Below are 17,816 nucleotides of genomic sequence, written 5' to 3' on the forward strand. Positions count from 1 at the left end.
CTCCCTTCACCCTGGCCAAAAAGGCTAAAATGACCAAAGAAAAAGAGGGAAACAGCTGAACATGAGAGGTTTTTGGACAAAGTTTGTGTTTTTTCCATTGTTTAAGCACTGCTTCCAGCCAAGAGTGATACCATATATCCCTATAGCTGCAGAAAATGCTAACATTGTTATCTTTTTACAAAAAACAGCTAAACATGACAGATTTTAGGACAAAGTTTGTGTTCTTGATTCTTTAAGAACCGATTCGAGCACTGGCACCGTTTCAAAAGTACTGGTTTGGTACTGGTATTGGATAAAACCTAAATGATACCCATCCCTAGTAACGAAGTAGTGAAAATTCCTGTCATTCCCAATGATCTACACCAGAGTGCTGATTTTTGTCTGGACCTGAGATTTTTCTGTGTTAGCTGTGAAAACTTTACAATGTTTGCATCAAATTTCTTCTTGGTCTGTACGAGGAAACTGTTCTGGATGTATTGTGATTTGTATTTCAGCATACCTCTGCACCTTTAGCGAGGGCAAAGCCTCCACCAACCAGCAGGGCAACTTGCCACGGCATGGAGGCCTGAAACTCTTTCCAAGAGATCATCGCCTCTGAATTGAGAGAAAAAAACATATTTACTGGGACTGATGCTGAAAAACAGACGTGTTAAATGATTGTTAAAACTTTACTGATTGTTGGTATTCACACATTTCTTTGCAGCCTCAAGTTTTTATATCTCTTTTATGTAAAAGCTTGATATGCATAGGACGCAATAACCAAATAAGTGAGATTAATGTGGTGTAGGAAAACTGCATTAAGAAGAATTAAGAAAAACCAACCTGAGTAAATCTACAGTATTTAATCCTGACCCATTATGCTAATTCCTGCTCCTTATTCTTGGAGCAGTTTTGCATGACTCAGTTAATAATTTTTATTTATCTCATAGTGGTCTGTGGTGTAGCCCCTTGGTTTAAAGTTTGCCTGAAACAAGGTTTCAACTGTAACTGATTGGTTGCCCTTCATAAACAAAAATGTTGAGAGTACTTGTGTTAGCCTTCAACATCCGACTAAACAACAAGCCACATTTCATACATATTTCACACCATATTTTCTGGAGGGTCCGTGAGCAGGTACAAAGAAGAGGAGGACGCCCAGCACCAGAGCCACAGTGGCATCTGTGATGTAGTTGGATTTACTGAAAAACAGAAAAAGGGATCAGCTGGGTCATGGTTCATTGCTGCTGTGAAAAATCATAGAAATGCATGTATCCCAAAGAATCTGGTCTTTGTCACTGTATCATTTGTATCGTATTGTTTGTGGGAATAATTTTGAATAATTTCCAAGGCAATAAAAGAAGGTTGTGACTCACTGAGGGAAGAGGGAAGCCCAGCCGGGTACAAAACCTGGAGATCTGGTCAACCACAACAAAACCATCACCACAAAAACCACCCCGGTGAAGATCTCCTGAGAACTGGAGAGAGGGAACGAATGAATGTGTGAATGCAAAAATTATCATAGGAATGTCTTTCTGTCAATAACTGATCAACAAGTAAAATAAATGACAGCATTGGCATGACAACTGACCATCTAAGGTACTGTAAAACGCTGTGGATAGTTAAATAAATACATGAATAAAAATATAGCTCTTTAAATGTGATATATATTTATATATATCACATTTATATATATATATATATGAATGAGCTCCTCAGTCCTTGTGGCCATTGATCAATGGTCAAACAATTTGCATATTAATGGTCATGAAGCTGACATCACAGTCCACTGTCAGGCCGTGGTGCCAGTTTTGATCATTATGCAGAACTATTTATAAGGTTGGGGAAACCTGCAGTCAACTGAAACTGAAGAAGTCCCTTGGATGACACTGAAAACGCTACGTCCAGATTCTGGGATTTCTTAGCTGGATGATTGAGCATGCATTAAGACCCAGTGTAAATCTCTAACCAACATCCTGTGTCACCAACACCGCATAAATGACCACGCATGAATGAATAAATGATCAAACTGATTACTTTGATGAATAAACGAGTGCGTAAATAAACGAATGAGAGATCACCTAATGGCTCCCAGCTTCTTGTACTCGTCTTCCAGCACCTTTTTCACCGCCCTCTCTCTGTCAGACTGCTCTCCCCGACACTGCCACAGGAACTTGAAGCTGCATGAGACAGTGTGTGTGTGAGTGTGTGTGTGTGTGTGTGTGTGTGTGTGTGTGTGTGTGTGTGTGTGAGCGAGAGAGAGAAATTTCATTTTAATCTTGCAAATTTTACTATTTAAGTCAAACTGATGATAAAATTCCATCTTTGCACTAAAATAATCTGGAGTAAGAGAAACACTTTGTATGCAGGAGTGATTTGTTTTCCTGGATCTTCTTGGATTCTGGAGACAGAGACTGTGTCTACTTAAAGAGAGGCTTAAAAATGTCGTTTTTGTTAAATCTCTTGTTAGATCTAGATCAGGTGACCATGAACCAAGCTTTAGTTATGCTGCCAACTATTCCCATACTTCCCATCATGCACTGAGGACTGTAGTTGTCTATGTTCTCCAGTTTAGCCTTCTCCTCTCTTTTATCCTCACTTCCTAACCAGTCACAGTTGATGGCTGCCCCTCCCTGAGTTCTTCCTGTTGTTAGTGATGCCTGCTCTGTTATGTCCTGAAGTCATACTACCAAATATAAATGGAGATGCATATAAGACACTTTTTCTGGGAATACTGCAGATTTTTGGAAGATGCTTTGGCATTCTTCTATTTGGTGAGGATTGGACTTTAAAAATAAAAATCGTACCTTTAACCTATTGTAAATGCGGTAGCAAAACATAATACAAACTCTCAAATAGCATGTATATGTTCTTTAGTTTTCTCTGAAAAGCTGCCGGAAACTTCTGCTTAAGTTTAAGTTTAAAGGTAGTCAGACATTTCTGTTAAAGATGCCAACAACTGATCCATCATCAGAGCTTTGAACTATAATAAATCTTCACAACAATAAAACACATATATAACACATGTGATGATGCTTCCACTAATTGATTAATGCAAAGAAATCAGAATAGGATGATGAAACTGATAAAAGAGAAAAAATAATGGAGAGTGCACAAAGAGTAGTCAGAGTAGAATAGCACTGATAGCAGGTGATTGGCTCTGCAGATGGTATGCTGACACTCACTCTGAGCCAATGAAGAGCCAGTACAGCCAGAACCATGTCAGCAGCAGCATGATAACACTGATGGGCAGGCACAACAGGAACCAGTTGGCAAAGTTGATGCTGTTGCAGTCTGGGTAAACGCTGAATGTAAAGACAGTGGATTCAAAAACATTATTTTTAAAGGAGTCTTTGAATCATTATTTCATTCTAGCTGTGCAGCAGACTGAATTAACCGAACACTGAAGGCAACATTAATCCCACCACTGCCAATATGTCTCATTAACATACACCTGATGTGAGACACTCACTGGTTGAGGTACTCAGAGAATATGAGGTTAGCAGAGGTTCCCGGCAGCGTGGTGATGCCGCCAATGCTGGAGGAGTAGGCGATGCCGATGCACATGGCTTTGCATAGCATCCGGCCCTGCCGACGCCTGCAGGAGGCCGTGGGTACGTTCTCTGCAGCCTGTAAGACAAAATGCGGAGAAATCAAGACAGAGAAGCAGAAATAGCGGAAGTAGCAGAACATGTATGAGCACTGGAAAAATATCAAAGAATAATTTTATTCTGTGTTTGTTTGGTGCTTTTTTGCACCTCGTCTGCTGCAGGCTGCGACTCTGCTGGTATTTGAACAGAAGTGAAGGTTTCTGTGGGGACATCTGGCTCTGTGCTGTCACTGAGAGAGGAATAAGGGATTCAACTGCTCTTCAAGCACATCAGAAACAAAAACTTAGAACACCCTGAACCCAGAGGGCAGCAGTGAATCCCCATGCTTTACATACCTCAGAGCTTCTTTATTTTTTGCAGTACAGTTGTTGATTTCTGGAAAAATGACAGATTATGGTCAGGGCCACAAGTTCCATCCTACTGTAAGCTCAAAAACACACAGCTATCTCACACTTTTAATTATATTTTGTGCTTTTATAAAGTAAAGTATGTTGTCTGTGCAGGTACCGTCCAGCTCCAGGGTAGGGTTGTCTTCACCAGAGTATCCCTCTTCATTCGCCTTTAGAATCTGTTGGAGAACAGCATCTACGATGGGCATCACCATGGTAACAGCTGATGTGTTTTGGACCCACATTGAGAGGAAGGCACAGCCGGACATGAAGCCAAGCAACAACCTGAAGGAGACAGTGGTGTGTTCAAAAAGCAACAATGGAGCCTTCACACTTAAATCTCGAAGAAATACAAAATTTGAATCCAACAGCAGAGAACGAAGATGCTCACCAAGCAGGGTTGACCCCCACCAAGGTGACGAGCCTCAGGGCGACTCTGCGGTGGAGGCCCCACTTCTCGATGGACGTGGCGAGGCAGACAACACCCACAAGCAGGAAGTGGAAGTTATTAAAATACTCCTTTGCCACCTAGAGGAGAAAAGGGATTTTAGAACAGAGAGTGCATCTACAGGGTAATTGAGGAAGAGGAGTTAAAATTTAAGCCCATTTTCAAATTTGAGTTTGTGGCCAATGAATATGTTATACAGGGAGTTAACAAGTAACAGATAAACCAATTAAAAATACAACTTTAAAAAGATAATAATTGGATGAGCATAAAGAAGAGTCCAAGTGTCCAAGAATAAAAACATTTATTTGCAAATAAGAACAAGGCCTGCTCTGCTGTAGGCCCACAAGACGCAGGAGGTGCCATGCTGGTCACTTGCAATGTGTGTCAGGCATCAGTCAGGGGTGGAGACCCTTGCAGTCTGATCGTTGGCTTTCGAGGTTGGGTATGGGGACATGGAACATGACCTCTCTGGTGAGGAAGGAGCCTGACATAGTGCATGAGGTTGAGACACACTGGCTTGTTTTAGAGGCTTCTGGGGTGGATGAGATTCACTCTGTGTTCCTAAAAGCTTCAGATGTTGTAGAGCTCTCTTGGTTGACATACCTTGGAACACTGGATGGAGAACTGGGATTGGCAGACCGAAGATGACGTGGCTCTGCTGGCTTCATCAGTTGGTGGCCTCACACTGGAGCACTGGACCAGTTTGCAGCCAAGTGGCAGAAATGAGAATCCAGAAAGGGTGGCGTGCTCACTCTGGATTAGGGGTGACTTGCTGCCCCAGGTGGAAGAGTTTAACTATCACAGGGTCTTGTAAATGAGTGGGGCGAGAGGGGAGTGAGAGATTGAGGGACTGTCTGTAGTGATGCAGATGCTGTACTGGTCATTCATATTAAGGAGAGAGGTGAGTACACAAGCTACCTATGGTCACAAGTTCTGGATAGTGACCAAACAAAGAAGACTGTGGATACAAACGGCAAAATTAACTTTCTCCAAAGAGTGGTTGGCATCTCCCTTAGAGATAGGGTGAGGAGTTCAGTCATTTGAGAGGGGTTCAGAGTAAAACTCCTAGTCCTCCATCTCAAAAGGAGCTACTTGAGGTGGCTCGGGCCTCTGATTAGAATGCATCCTGGGCCCCTACTGGGTGAGGTGTTCTGGGCGTGTAGCACCGGAAGGAGGCCCTAGGGCAGGCCCAGGCCACGCTGGAGAGATGATGTTGCTCAGCTTGCCTGGGAACATCCATCCATCTATCGCATATGGATGGATGGATGGAAGAAGAGGGCCGTTTTAGGATTTTTAAGATCACACGAGGGACAAGCAAATTGGAAAAGAAGCAGGAATATGCTGAAAACTTCAGGTGAGTGTCAACATTTGACACTCACCTGTAGGCAGAACCAGAACCAGAGCAACACATCTGCTGCTGTGCATTCATAAAGAATAACAACTCTCAACGCATCAACACTTTGTCCTGTGTAACTGTGATTGCTAACAGAAGGACTCACATTGGAGGACGACATGATGCCAAAGAGGGGGAAGAGAATGGCGGGGAGCATGGCGGTCATGGACAGTGGAATCACCTCCGTCACCCAGTATATCGCCATCAGCATCATCACAAAGCCACATTCTGCCTCCTACAGGGAAAACACATTAAGATGATTACACACACACACACACACACACACACACACACACACACACACACACACACACACACACACACGTGCAGAAGTTAGAGACAGTAAACTAGAGTCACTCAGCAACCACTTCAAAACACCTTCAGGTAATTATTTGGGTTGTTGAAGCATTGTCTAAATGTAGCTTGATTCTTATTGTTATACTTCTGCATGTATGTATCTCTGCTTTTGCAGATCATTTCAATGCTGCGCCTTTTTTTAAACAAATAATACAAATTCCAAAAAAAACCCCAAGAAAACTGGATCTGTACTGAAATTATCCAGAAAGAACCAGTTTTGTTTATTCAGTTTTTTTAAATTTAATATTTTTATGGATAAATTTCACAGTATTTTATACTCGTTGCATTTTCAAAAACAGGATCGTTACTTTTTGTAAAACACATTTGAGGGAAGTTTTCATTTTCCATTACTGCATGCCCTCACACATCAAAATGATTTAGCCTAAGCAGTAACTGAGGAAAGGCAATGCTAATGGTGTATCAATCTTTCCTCAGGCACCGCTTCTTCTACACGTCCTGGGGGAGGGAAGCTCATCTCCAATTATCCTTTCAGCACACGCACCACTCTTTGGTGAGCTTTGTGGTTGTAAGCGGTGCTGTTGCCATACCACGTGGTGATGCGTCCAGTGAGGATGCTCTCAAAGGCACAGCGGTAGAAGGCCCCGAGGATGCAGGAGCTCTTGCCGAATATCTTCAGTCTCCTGAAAAAGAAGAAGCGCTGCTGCGCCTTCTTCACTGTTTAGTTTGTGTGTACTGACTATTGAATGCTGAGCTGTAATCTACAAACAGCATTCTCTCTGACGTGTCTCTCTTCTCCGGGTGCGAGAGGGCAGTATGTAGTGTCAGGGCTGTGGCATCATCAGTGGGCCTGTTGTGGCAGTATGTAGCGGTTCCAGTGAGTCGGGCAGTACAGAGCAGATGAAGTCCCCGACCAGCCTTTCAAAGCGTTTGCTCATGATGGGGGTCAGAGATACCGGTCGCCAGCCGTTTAAGGAAGAGGAAGGAAGAGATGGTGGAGGGTTTGGGTACAGAGACGATGGTGGCCGTTTTGAAGCAGGCTGGGACTACAGACAGAGAGAGGGAAAGGTTGAAGATGTGTGTAAACACTCCAGCCAGCTGAGCCGCGGTTGATTTGAGGACACAGCCGGGAATCCCATCTAGACCAGTAGCTTTGCCTGCGTTCACTCGTCCTCAGACACAGTGTGCACGCTGACATCATCCATGACGCGCACACTTTCCGGTCTCATGGTGTTCGCTGAGTTTAAGCTTTTGTTTGAGGCCTGTGTTTGGGTCGTCATCCTGCCTGCCACACAGCGCTACACGACAGAAGCTCTACTTGGAACTTTGTTAAGATCCGCCAATGCAGAATATGATATTTTGCCATTTTTAAAGGGGTCTTAAACGTTTGATCAGTACTGTAGTCTAAATTCAAATTTAGACTGAAATAAAGTTTAGATTCCCATGTACTAATATAATTAGCTCAAGGTTGCCTTTCACAAGAAAAGCTGGTAGAAACAAACACCTTTTACTTGCTTTCTACTTTCTTCTAATTTGCAATCCTGTTATTTTTTAAACCTAAATTGTAAAAAATGACCTTGAAGTATCATTTTATGTGTTTTCATTTTATGAAAGTATATAAACTTTTATTTATGGCCATTATTAGAAAAGGATCAAGGGTCAGCTGGCACTATGCACAAAGGTCTGTTAGCCGTATTTATAGTGACGGGAAAAAGTGTAAAAGATCTCGTAGTGCTCAGAGTTGAAAAAAGTGTATAAGTACAAATCCATGACTGGCTGATAGGAAAGCAAATAAAGAGCGAACGTAAACTTAATAAAGCACAGAGACTGTTCAGATCATCACAAAAACTCTACAATAACTACAACCTACTGAGATCATATCATAAAGTTTATGTGCTATACAAGTAAAACTAGCAGTGGCAACATATTTCACAATATGCAAATAATGATAGGAGCTGCTTAAAAACACTGATCAGTGCAATTTCAGTTAAATGAAACCGTTATGGAGGGGATACAGTTCCCGTCATATTTGTGCACACACCTTTGTTCCGATGACCAGAGGAAGAGGGAGCAGCAGCAGCGGCGTGAGGATGATCAGGAGAAGGCTGTGATAGTTCCACAGTGCTTCGCTCAGCTTCGACAGCATCCTCCGGTCGCACATCAATTTCGTCTCTCCTGCAGGATCCTACTGTGACCCCGCAGTTATTTGGCTGTGATATGTTAGAGAGGGTAATAATTGACCGAGAATGACAAGCTGGAAACCAGTTTGGGGAAGTCATCAAACTACTGGAAGCTTCATTTTACATTTCCATATCAGTTTTCTTGAGCAAGATACAAAAGCTCATTAGTAACTGTTGGTTATCTCTCCACTAAGACAAAGGTCAGATGTTAATGTGACAAGGCTTTTCATTTATTTCAAGCGTGGTGCTTGAAAGGGTCAATGTCAGTAGTTTCTCTGACATAAAAAACAAAATATAAAGCATGTAAAGATACTTATTGAGAATAATTTTTACTAAAATGTGCATAGCAAATATACATACACGGACCTAATAAGTTGCTTCCAGCGTGCGATATGATATTGTATGTGTACATGGTTTGGTGAGCTCTAAGGTTTTCCTCCTTCAGTTCATGGGGAAAACTCTTTCATTTACCCTGATTTTTAAGGATTTATCTATTTGATCCTGGTGTGAAATATTTAGACACAATATTTATTTGCTAGAATGTCGACTTGCATCATTTCCAGTCCTCATTATATTTTAAGAAAGAATAAAGACTGTTATATAATTAATGTTGAATATTCAGCAACAATTTAAAAGCAGGCACCAAAAGTATGCATTATATGTGAGTATATGCCTAAGTCACGAAACTTACTAGCTCATTGTGTAAAGGTGAGTCTTAATCTATACTCCAAAGAACATGCATCAGCATGACATGGCACCTGCTGACGGTAGTATATTTCTCTTGTGTCTGGCTATAAGTGTGAGAATTCCAACAACTTCTGCTATCTTTTAACTTGTTATCTTGAAAACCTCAGAGATCCATTAAAGTTTAGCTGAGTTTATGTCTGTTGCTTTTGACCCACAACTAATAACCAAACAAAATTCAGGAAAATATAAAAAAAACCCAACTTTCCAGATGGAATGTGCTGACAGCACACAAACCACTTCACTTTATAAGTTAGACTTTAATGTCATTAAGAGATTTTTGTGCAAAACTCTTGAGTCACCCTCATTTCTTTCTATTTTGCTTTCAATGAGCCAGAGCTGAGATACAGTTCCCCACCTTTACATTTCAAAGCTTTTCTTTGGACAGTGGCGGCTGTTTCACTCAGTCCAGTCCTTGTACCTCACTATTTTCAGAGGAATGTTTGCTTTGCTTATTAAGCCACACTGACCTATGAATCATTCAACCATTAAAAAAGCCACCTAACTCAAAGAATGAACCTTGAGTTAGGTTGTTTGGCCTGCTGTTCACTGAAGCCTCATCAGAACAGGAGGAATACGGGTAAGAATAAAAATCTGAGGTGTGGTATATTATAAAAGCACTGGACTCTACTCCAAATATAACAATTCTGGTTGAAATTGCTGTTAGTATAAATGTTGGAGGTCAGGAAAGAGATACAGCACTGAGTGTCTGCTGTCATCCATAAAACACGGTGGAGGCTTTATCATAGTTTGTGTTGCATTTCAGCCAGTGGTGTTGGAGATCTTGTCCAAATAATTGGAATAATGAAAACATACTGTAAGATGTGCACTGTGGTCGTATGCAGCCAGTTTGCTTTAACTATTCATTAATTTATTTAGCAATTGAATGAAGTCATCTTTGAGTACCAAGCACATGAACCTGTGTGATAAATCTGTCCAGGAAACAGAATTCTCCAAATCAGTGGAGCTGTTAAACATATACAGCAGTTCACCTGTAGCAGGAAGGGTTATCTTTGTTTCCTTAATGAGTTTGCGTATTTATTTTTAACCTCTTTAGAGGACAAGATGTTGTTGAGTCTGTTGGAGCACAGAATGAAGTCCGCGGAGCTCGTGTAACCACAATGACGTCACTGTAGATGCATACTTCAAATATATGAAGCAAGATATATGGAATCATATAGCAAAGAAAAAAATTATAAATAACTGTAAGTATGTTTTATACTTTAGATTCCACCCTTTGCTTTGTTGACAGTGCTGCAAACCCTTGGACTTCTCTCAATGAGCTTCATGACATCGTCACCTGAAGTGGTTTCACTTCACAGGTGGGCCAGTCAGGGTTCATCTGTGGAATTTCTTGCCTTCTTAATATGGTTGGGACCATCAGTTGTGTTGTGCAGAAGTCAGGTTGGTACACAGCTGACAGCTCTATTTGACAACTGTTAGAATTCATGGCATAAACCATCAAGCGTTACGATGAAACTGGCTCCCATGAGAACCGCCCCAGTAAAGGAAGACCAAGAGTCACCTCTGCTGCTGAGAATAAATTCATCTAAGTTCTCAGTCTCAGAAATAGCAAGTTAACAACACCTCAGATTAGAGCCCAGATAAACGCCACACAGAGTTCCAGTAGCAGACACATCTCTACATCTACAGGACAATGAGCCCAAACACACCTCCATGCTGTGTCAGGGCTATTTGACCAAGAAGGAGATGGTGGAGTGCTACGCCAGATGGCCTGGCCTCCACAGTCACCTGACCTAAACTCAATTGAGAGGTTTGGGATGAGATGGACCGTAGAGCGAAAGGTCCAACAAGTGCGCAGCATCTCTTGGAACTTCTTCGAGACTGTTGGAAAACTATTTCAGGCGACCACGAAAAAATGCCAAGAGTGCGCAAAGCAGTAATCAAAGCAAAGGGCGGCTATTTGGAAGAATCTAAAATATTAAACATGTTTTGAGTTATTTCACATATTTTGTTTACTACACAATTCCATATGTGCTCATTCATAGTTTTGATGCCTTCATTGAGAATCTACAATGTAAATAGTCATGAAAATAAAGAAAAACCATTAAATGAGAAGGTGTGTCCCAACTTTTAACTGGTAGTGTGTGAGTTTAAGAGTGCTGTTTGCTCACCTCTAGCAGCTTGGCCACCTCAGGATTGAAAGGTGCTGTTTTGATGTAGTGAAGGAAATGGGGAAGTGAAGCCTCTGCTCCTGGCTGACCGTAATCTTGATGGTCTTGATGGTCTCACTCAAATAAAATCCCGAGCACCACTTTAAATCACTCCACAGTCACCTGAACCTGTTGAACATTAACACTGAAACCACAGACTGTTTATGAAAGATGGACATCATGACATCACCCATTGTTTTTTATGAACCAGTACTGGGGTTCACATTGGCCGCCTACTGTAGTCCGTGTGGGTCTGTCTACAGAGATGCTACACGAGTTCCCCCTCAAAAAGCCTCAAATCAGAGCGCATACTCGAGTTCACCACCCTAAACATGTTGCAGCTGTTTAGCTCACAACATCTGAATATTTGTGGGGAAGAAACTGCTTATTAAAACTATTGTATTAAAATTACTGTGACCAGATTTCACGACTGAAATGTCCAACAGTGCAGTCCGGAAATTATATAATGGAGGTCATAAGTCAAAGACCTTGCTTTAAAAAATGTTTCATAATAGGTTATGCAACATTATGCTTGAATTAGTTGTAACCTCACTATGGTTTAGTGAGGTTTTCCAAAAACAATACTTTGTTGGGAAGATACCTCTCCAGGAGCTCTGCGTGTTTGTTACATAACGCTGAACACTTGAGAGAGGATTTGATTTTTGGCAAGAATTCTTGGTTTGAGTAACGATCTCCATTCCTGGCATTCAGAAAAGTTTCTGATGGAGTTGCACGTTTTAAAATAGAAGTTCATAGAGGTCTATGTTCCTGGAAGTGGGTTTACTCAGTTATTTGGTAAACTTTCCCAAGAACAAGTTGCGTATTCCTGAAATTATACACACAGTCTTCCAAGATCTTCTTCAGGTTTGTCTCAGAGTTACTGGATAACTTGCTTGCTTGTGTCTCTGCTGGCAAAGTATTTAAAGAAGTTGTGAAATGTGTATTTGAACCTTGACTGTCCTATTTCCTGGAAAGTTGCGGATATTCATTGGAAAAAATTAGACTGAATATTCCACAGTCCTAATTTATTCATTTTTGAAGAGCTGAAGAAATTTTAAATGTGGGCAAAAGTGCAGACGTTTGGAACCAGGCAGAGGCATTTCTCTTTGTCTCCATGTCATTAGTGGGGTTAAACAGTAGGAGCTGACATTCCAAACTCTACTTCTAAATATTTAGGATTGTTTAGGATTTATGAGATCGTGTGTATGAGTGAAAACACTTGTTCAAGAAAATCCCCAGTGCCACGTAAAATATGCTAAAACCTAACAAAATGTATTTACTTACATTCTATTCAAATTTAGATTTTAAATTAAATACATGTACAAGCAATGTGGACACACAAATTGAAATGTACAAATTTCAAACCCTAAAATTATTGTATGATTCTTGAAAACACCGATCAGGTGCTACAGTGTTGCTACAACATCCCTGGTAGGTCGACTCATTTTTTAACGGCGATACGAAGATCAGCTGGTGAAAACCCCAGTATTCTGCTCCTGATTGTTTTTTTCTTCCAGGGACACAACCTATAAACACTTTTCCCCAACATATGTTATACATTATTTATTCCTTTTATTTAATTTAATGTATTTTTTATTATTAATAATTATTCATTTATTTACTTTGCTCAGTTCAATGCAACAATGCTCTCTGCCTTCTTGCTTGTTTCAGCCATCATAACTCCTGATACTGATTATCAAATAGCCAATATCAGCTGATAACACTGATGACTCAGCACAGCACTAATTCCCTGCTAGTGCCCTGTTTTTGGATCTGATATTAGGCTCATAAGACAATAAAAATGTTTGTAAATCACCTGCAGACAACAGGGGGAAACAGATTGAATTTGAATCTGTATTTCTTACTGATGCTCATCAGGTAAAGACAGAATCATTAAATGCTTTGTAAACTTTAGACCCTCCTACCAGCCATCCACTGAGGTCCAGGGGATATTCCAGGAAACATGAAAATATTTTCCAAAGAGCTGGTCAGCAAATGCTGCTTTTGCACCTGCTGTTCTCTTATCTGGAGCATAACTTGTTCCAGAAAAGGACACGTCAGCAGCAAATGTTTCCATGACGATGCATTTTGGTAAGAAGTACAAACACTTCTAACAGTGAAAACCCACTTACATTAACCCTGAACTTGCTAAGCCCCAAATTCTGCTTCACTGTGCAAGTTTTCTTTCTTCTTTCTTTAGTTTTGATTATAAAAAGGGCTTTTTGTTGTTGAGAAAATCCAAAAAAACTCTTTTGTGCAAGGACTTTTAATTGACAGTCAACTTCTGAACAACTACAGCTCTTCTACTGTGTAATATTATTAAAGTTTGATTTGGTTTTGACTGGAACAGCAACTTGAACTGTTCAATTCAAACTGAAAGATGTAAGAAATGAAAGCAGAGTAAAGATCAGCTGAAAGGAAAGTAAATGAGATGGAGAAGATCTGCATGTCACGATATGCTGGGAGAAAGTAGCTAAAAGCAGACGCCACCGGCACACTGATGCAAACAGAAGAGCAAACCTTTACTTTTGGTCAAAGACAAATTCCACAAACACAGAAATCCATGAGAATGAAACGGCACATCTTTAACTTACAGAGAAAACAACATGAAGAAACCAACACACTGTGGACTGAAGGAATAAATACACAAAGGCTGATTAGGGGAATAGGGAACAGGTGGGTAAATAAAAAAACACAAGACAAAGGAAGTAAAACTAAATCCAACACACGAAAGACAGAAAATACTAGCAAATTAAAATGGGAAGTAACATAACAAAGAGACAGAGGGTGCGTTCCAAATGTTTCTCCTATCCCCTATTCCTAACCTCTTTCCTCGCAATGACCTCGATGAAAATGTCATCGAGGTCATTGCAAATGAAGAAGAAGAGTAGTGCGCTGAGAACTGGAACAGCCTTACACTAGCCTCTCCTTCTACAGCCTGACATCTGTTATTATGTAACGACAATGTGCAGAAGATGGACCACAAAACTCTTATCGTACTTCACCACAGCGCTTTCTTACCCCGCTGTTTTATAGAGGTCATATAAATGAGAACAGCCTGTGGAAAAATATCGCTTCAGTGCAAAGGTTGGAATTGTAAACAAGAAGAAACATGCAGGTCCAGAAACCTGCAGCAGCTGAATTCCTTCTCCTGACCTTAAAAAGCTGCTGGATTTATTAAAGAGGCTCCGTGTTGTGACTGAAAGCTATAAACAGGAATATTTTGGCAGCTGGCCTTGTAGCATATGTATTTGTAAAAATTTCACTTTTAGGTGGAGAATATTTAAATGAGTCACAGAAATGAGAATTAAAAAGTCTGTGACACAGAATTTACTGTAAATTGCATAAGGAAAAAAAAGGTGGTGTTAAAACTTGGAGAGTTTATTTTCAGGAGGAGGAGATGTTATCAGAGTGCACAACTGGTACTTTGCATGGATGAACTTTGGCTCTGTCCTAAAATTCTTGGCTCCTCACTGACACAGTATTCATGAAACGAAGCAGATATGTAGCTACTGAAATGAGCTTCTTTTTCTCAGCAGTGTGCACGCAGTGACTTCTGCTGAGTCTGTAACAAATAAGGGAGTCATTGTGTTAGATTAATGCTTGAATGTTGCAATGTGGTATTAATGGGCGATCGTAGCTCAAGAACTGGCAGTTCGTCTTGCAGAGGTGGGACCAAGTCATTGTTTTGCAAGTCTCAAGTAAGTCTCAAGTCTTTATCCTCAAGTCTCAAGTCAAGTCTCAAGTAATGTCAGGCAAGTCAGAATCGAGTCTCAAGTCTGAAATTTTGAATTTCAAGTCCTTTCGAGTCTTTAAAAAAAAACACGAAAAAAGCATGTTGCAGTTATGCTAAATGTAAATATTAGACCATGTAATTTTTAAAATCTGTGTTTTTCTCAACACATGACAAAATAGTGAACTTAGAAAATATACACAAATTGTGAAATTGCACCTCTTTAAAATGCAGCTCAATTAAACTTAGCTCCAAGAATAATTTTCACCGACAGTTCTGAGATGAGCTGCATGTTATTCTTGGATGCGCTTGTAGGACCGGCTTTAAAATCGCATGACAAAAATATCATACACATTAAAAAAAACTGCATCACCAACGTAGCCTGGACAACATTTGCTAGTTAGATGAAGTCAGCTATCTCATCGTAGCATATTTATATGCATATTTATAATTATACGGTTCTTGGAGTGAGTGCACACACTCATGAACTTCCGGTCACTGCAACAAGCCCAGGTACAGTTTACCGACGGATGGGTACAGGACCTTGAAATGCACCGTGTAGAAAGTAAAGACCATCGTACGTATCATAAGTTTACCAGTCTCACAAATCGTCGTCATAAATACACATTCGTTAACCGTTTATTAATAGGACCTTTGAGCTCAACGGTAATTAATTAGTAGTGGAAATAATTTCTGGTAGCATCACAGAAATGTAGCAGTGACAATAATACTGTATGCTGTAATCGTACTGGGCAATTAGTGATACAAAACAACTGTTTTATCCTGTGAATAAAAGTACATGTTTTTGTCAATGTACCATAATAACAGAAGCGAAACGCAATATTGTGTCAGGACAATTCACTATTTATGCACAATAAATAAAGGAGCAACAATTTCTGTTCAGCGCCAGACTTGCTTGTAACCTATATCACTAATTATGTTATGAAAATGACGTATTAACTACTAAAAAACACTGACCTTCGTGTAAATGCTTGAGCAGACTAACCTGTGAGCTGGAGTGTTCTGGGACGTTATATTTGATCTTTGAATGGCTGCAATCCAGACCATCCGTCGCCTCTTTGTTACTTCGGAAACATGGCTCGAACAATTTCTCTTCAGCGACGTAATCCGATAACAACCGATCTCTTTACCCGTCGGCTTCCCGTGGCTGTCATGTGACCGGCTATTGCAGTTAATAATACAACGGCTTCTTGACATTTTTGTGTTACTTTTTATCGCTGTGTGACTGATTTCAATTGAAAGCCTGCGTGCGCTAGTACCTCTTGCCACGAGTTCCCAGAATCCTTTGCGGTTTACCCCTGAATGACGTCACATTTTCAATCTCTATATAATATGCATGTTAAATTTTATATTTGGGGTGAAATATCAAGTCTTTTCAAGTCCAATTCAAGTCCCAGGTCATTGGTGTAAAAGTCCAAGTCAAGTCACAGTCTTAGAACATTTTTTCAAGTCAAGTCTAAAGTCATAAAATTAATGACTCGAGTCTGACTCGAGTCCAAGTCATGTGACTCGAGTCCACACCTCTGTCGTCTTGTAATCGGAAGGTTGCCGGTTCAAGCCCCGGCTCCGACAGTCTCGGTCGTCGTGTCCTTGGGTAAGACACTTCACCCGTTGCCTACTGGTGGTAGAGTGCACGGTGGCCCTAGTGTCTGGTGGATGACTGAATGTAGTGTAAAGCGCTTTGGGGTCCATAAGGACTAAGTAAAGCGCTATACACATACAGCCCATTTACCATTAAAACTAAAAATGCATGTGCGCATACAGGCACGTAGCATAGTAAAGGGGACGGTTCGCAATTTGATAGTAAACAGTGTTTTGTGTTGTTCTGCACGTTGCACAGGTCAGCTCTCTCACTCACGTTTAGGGTGGAGCAGTTTATAATGATGCAGCCCTCGAGTAAGACAACACCTCTGGTCCAACCTAACATCAGCGCCTGTGCTGATTGGTCCGACAAACTCAACAAGGTTCAGCAGTTGGCACCTGTCTCAGATACAAACTCAGGTTGGTGAATCACAGGCTGTCAGTGCTTCCAAAGTGTTTCCTGTTACAGACATTTCTTACACGCTGTCACACATCCATTTCCCCCTGTAGCTAGAATGACAACATTTCTTTAAGTTATTGGGAAGATCAGGACAAACATGAAATCATGCAGCTGCTCAGCGTGACGTCAGGCTGCAGAATGGTTGCTCTCTTTTTTCCCTCTCAAATGGCGTATGTGTGGCGGTGAGTAACCATGGTTACAGGGGGATGCTCTAAAACTCTCATGATCCCCAGTAAAAGATCTCAGATTATTATCCATGCAAAACCAAGACTGCACTCTGATACTAAGACCTTCTTTAAAAAATGTAGACAGTATGTATTACTGTTCCAACCTTAAGAATTAGTGAATCCATGGAAGATAATGTCTGCTTGCGTCACTAATGTTATGAATCTTTCATTTGAGTGCATACTGTGTCATTTCCCCTGTTTACATGTTGTTGTGCTGTTTAAAAATATGCATGTCTGTGTATTCAGTGCATGCCATAAGAAGAAGATGATGAGAGAGGTTCCATGCTCACTCAGATTCAATGAAGTCCAGTGGACGTTTGAAGACACTACACAGAATGTGTATGTGAATACAATGCAATCACAAAAACAGTGTAAAATGACAGCTATAATTAAAATGCTCAAAAAACAAAGTACTGCAAAATAAAACATAAATTAACAATAATCTAAATAAAAACAATAAAATCTATCTATCTATCTGTGTGTGTGTATATATATACATATACATATATACACATACGTATATATATACATATATATATATATGTATATATATACATATATATA

General features: G+C 40.5%; 1 protein-coding gene across 2 annotated transcripts in view; it reads right to left on the reverse strand.

The window, feature by feature from the left end:
* LOC102298675 (solute carrier family 13 member 1) overlaps positions 1–12,155 on the reverse strand; it is a 17,411-nt gene extending 5,256 nt beyond the window's left edge. Inside the window, exons 1-13 of one of the 2 annotated variants that reach the window (XM_014338469.2) lie at positions 11,192–12,155; positions 8,174–8,342; positions 5,924–6,052; positions 4,368–4,504; positions 4,095–4,261; positions 3,923–3,962; positions 3,735–3,816; positions 3,449–3,606; positions 3,162–3,281; positions 2,058–2,156; positions 1,353–1,454; positions 1,087–1,178; positions 500–594 (exon numbers count right to left, since the gene is read on the reverse strand). In XM_014338469.2, coding sequence (XP_014193955.1) covers positions 500–594; positions 1,087–1,178; positions 1,353–1,454; positions 2,058–2,156; positions 3,162–3,281; positions 3,449–3,606; positions 3,735–3,816; positions 3,923–3,962; positions 4,095–4,261; positions 4,368–4,504; positions 5,924–6,052; positions 8,174–8,293 — 1,341 coding nt within the window. In that variant the 5' untranslated portion in view covers positions 8,294–8,342; positions 11,192–12,155. Of the gene's footprint in view, positions 1–499; positions 595–1,086; positions 1,179–1,352; positions 1,455–2,057; positions 2,157–3,161; positions 3,282–3,448; positions 3,607–3,734; positions 3,817–3,922; positions 3,963–4,094; positions 4,262–4,367; positions 4,505–5,923; positions 6,053–8,173; positions 8,467–11,191 lie in introns of those variants that run through there. The other variant, XM_042226802.1, reaches the window with a different exon arrangement.
* Between the last annotated feature and the right edge of the window lie 5,661 nt (positions 12,156–17,816).

Source organism: Haplochromis burtoni, unplaced genomic scaffold (assembly GCF_018398535.1).
Source record: "Haplochromis burtoni strain Fernald_Lab_line unplaced genomic scaffold, NCSU_Asbu1 Contig_229, whole genome shotgun sequence".
Classification (NCBI taxonomy): domain Eukaryota; kingdom Metazoa; phylum Chordata; class Actinopteri; order Cichliformes; family Cichlidae; genus Haplochromis; species Haplochromis burtoni.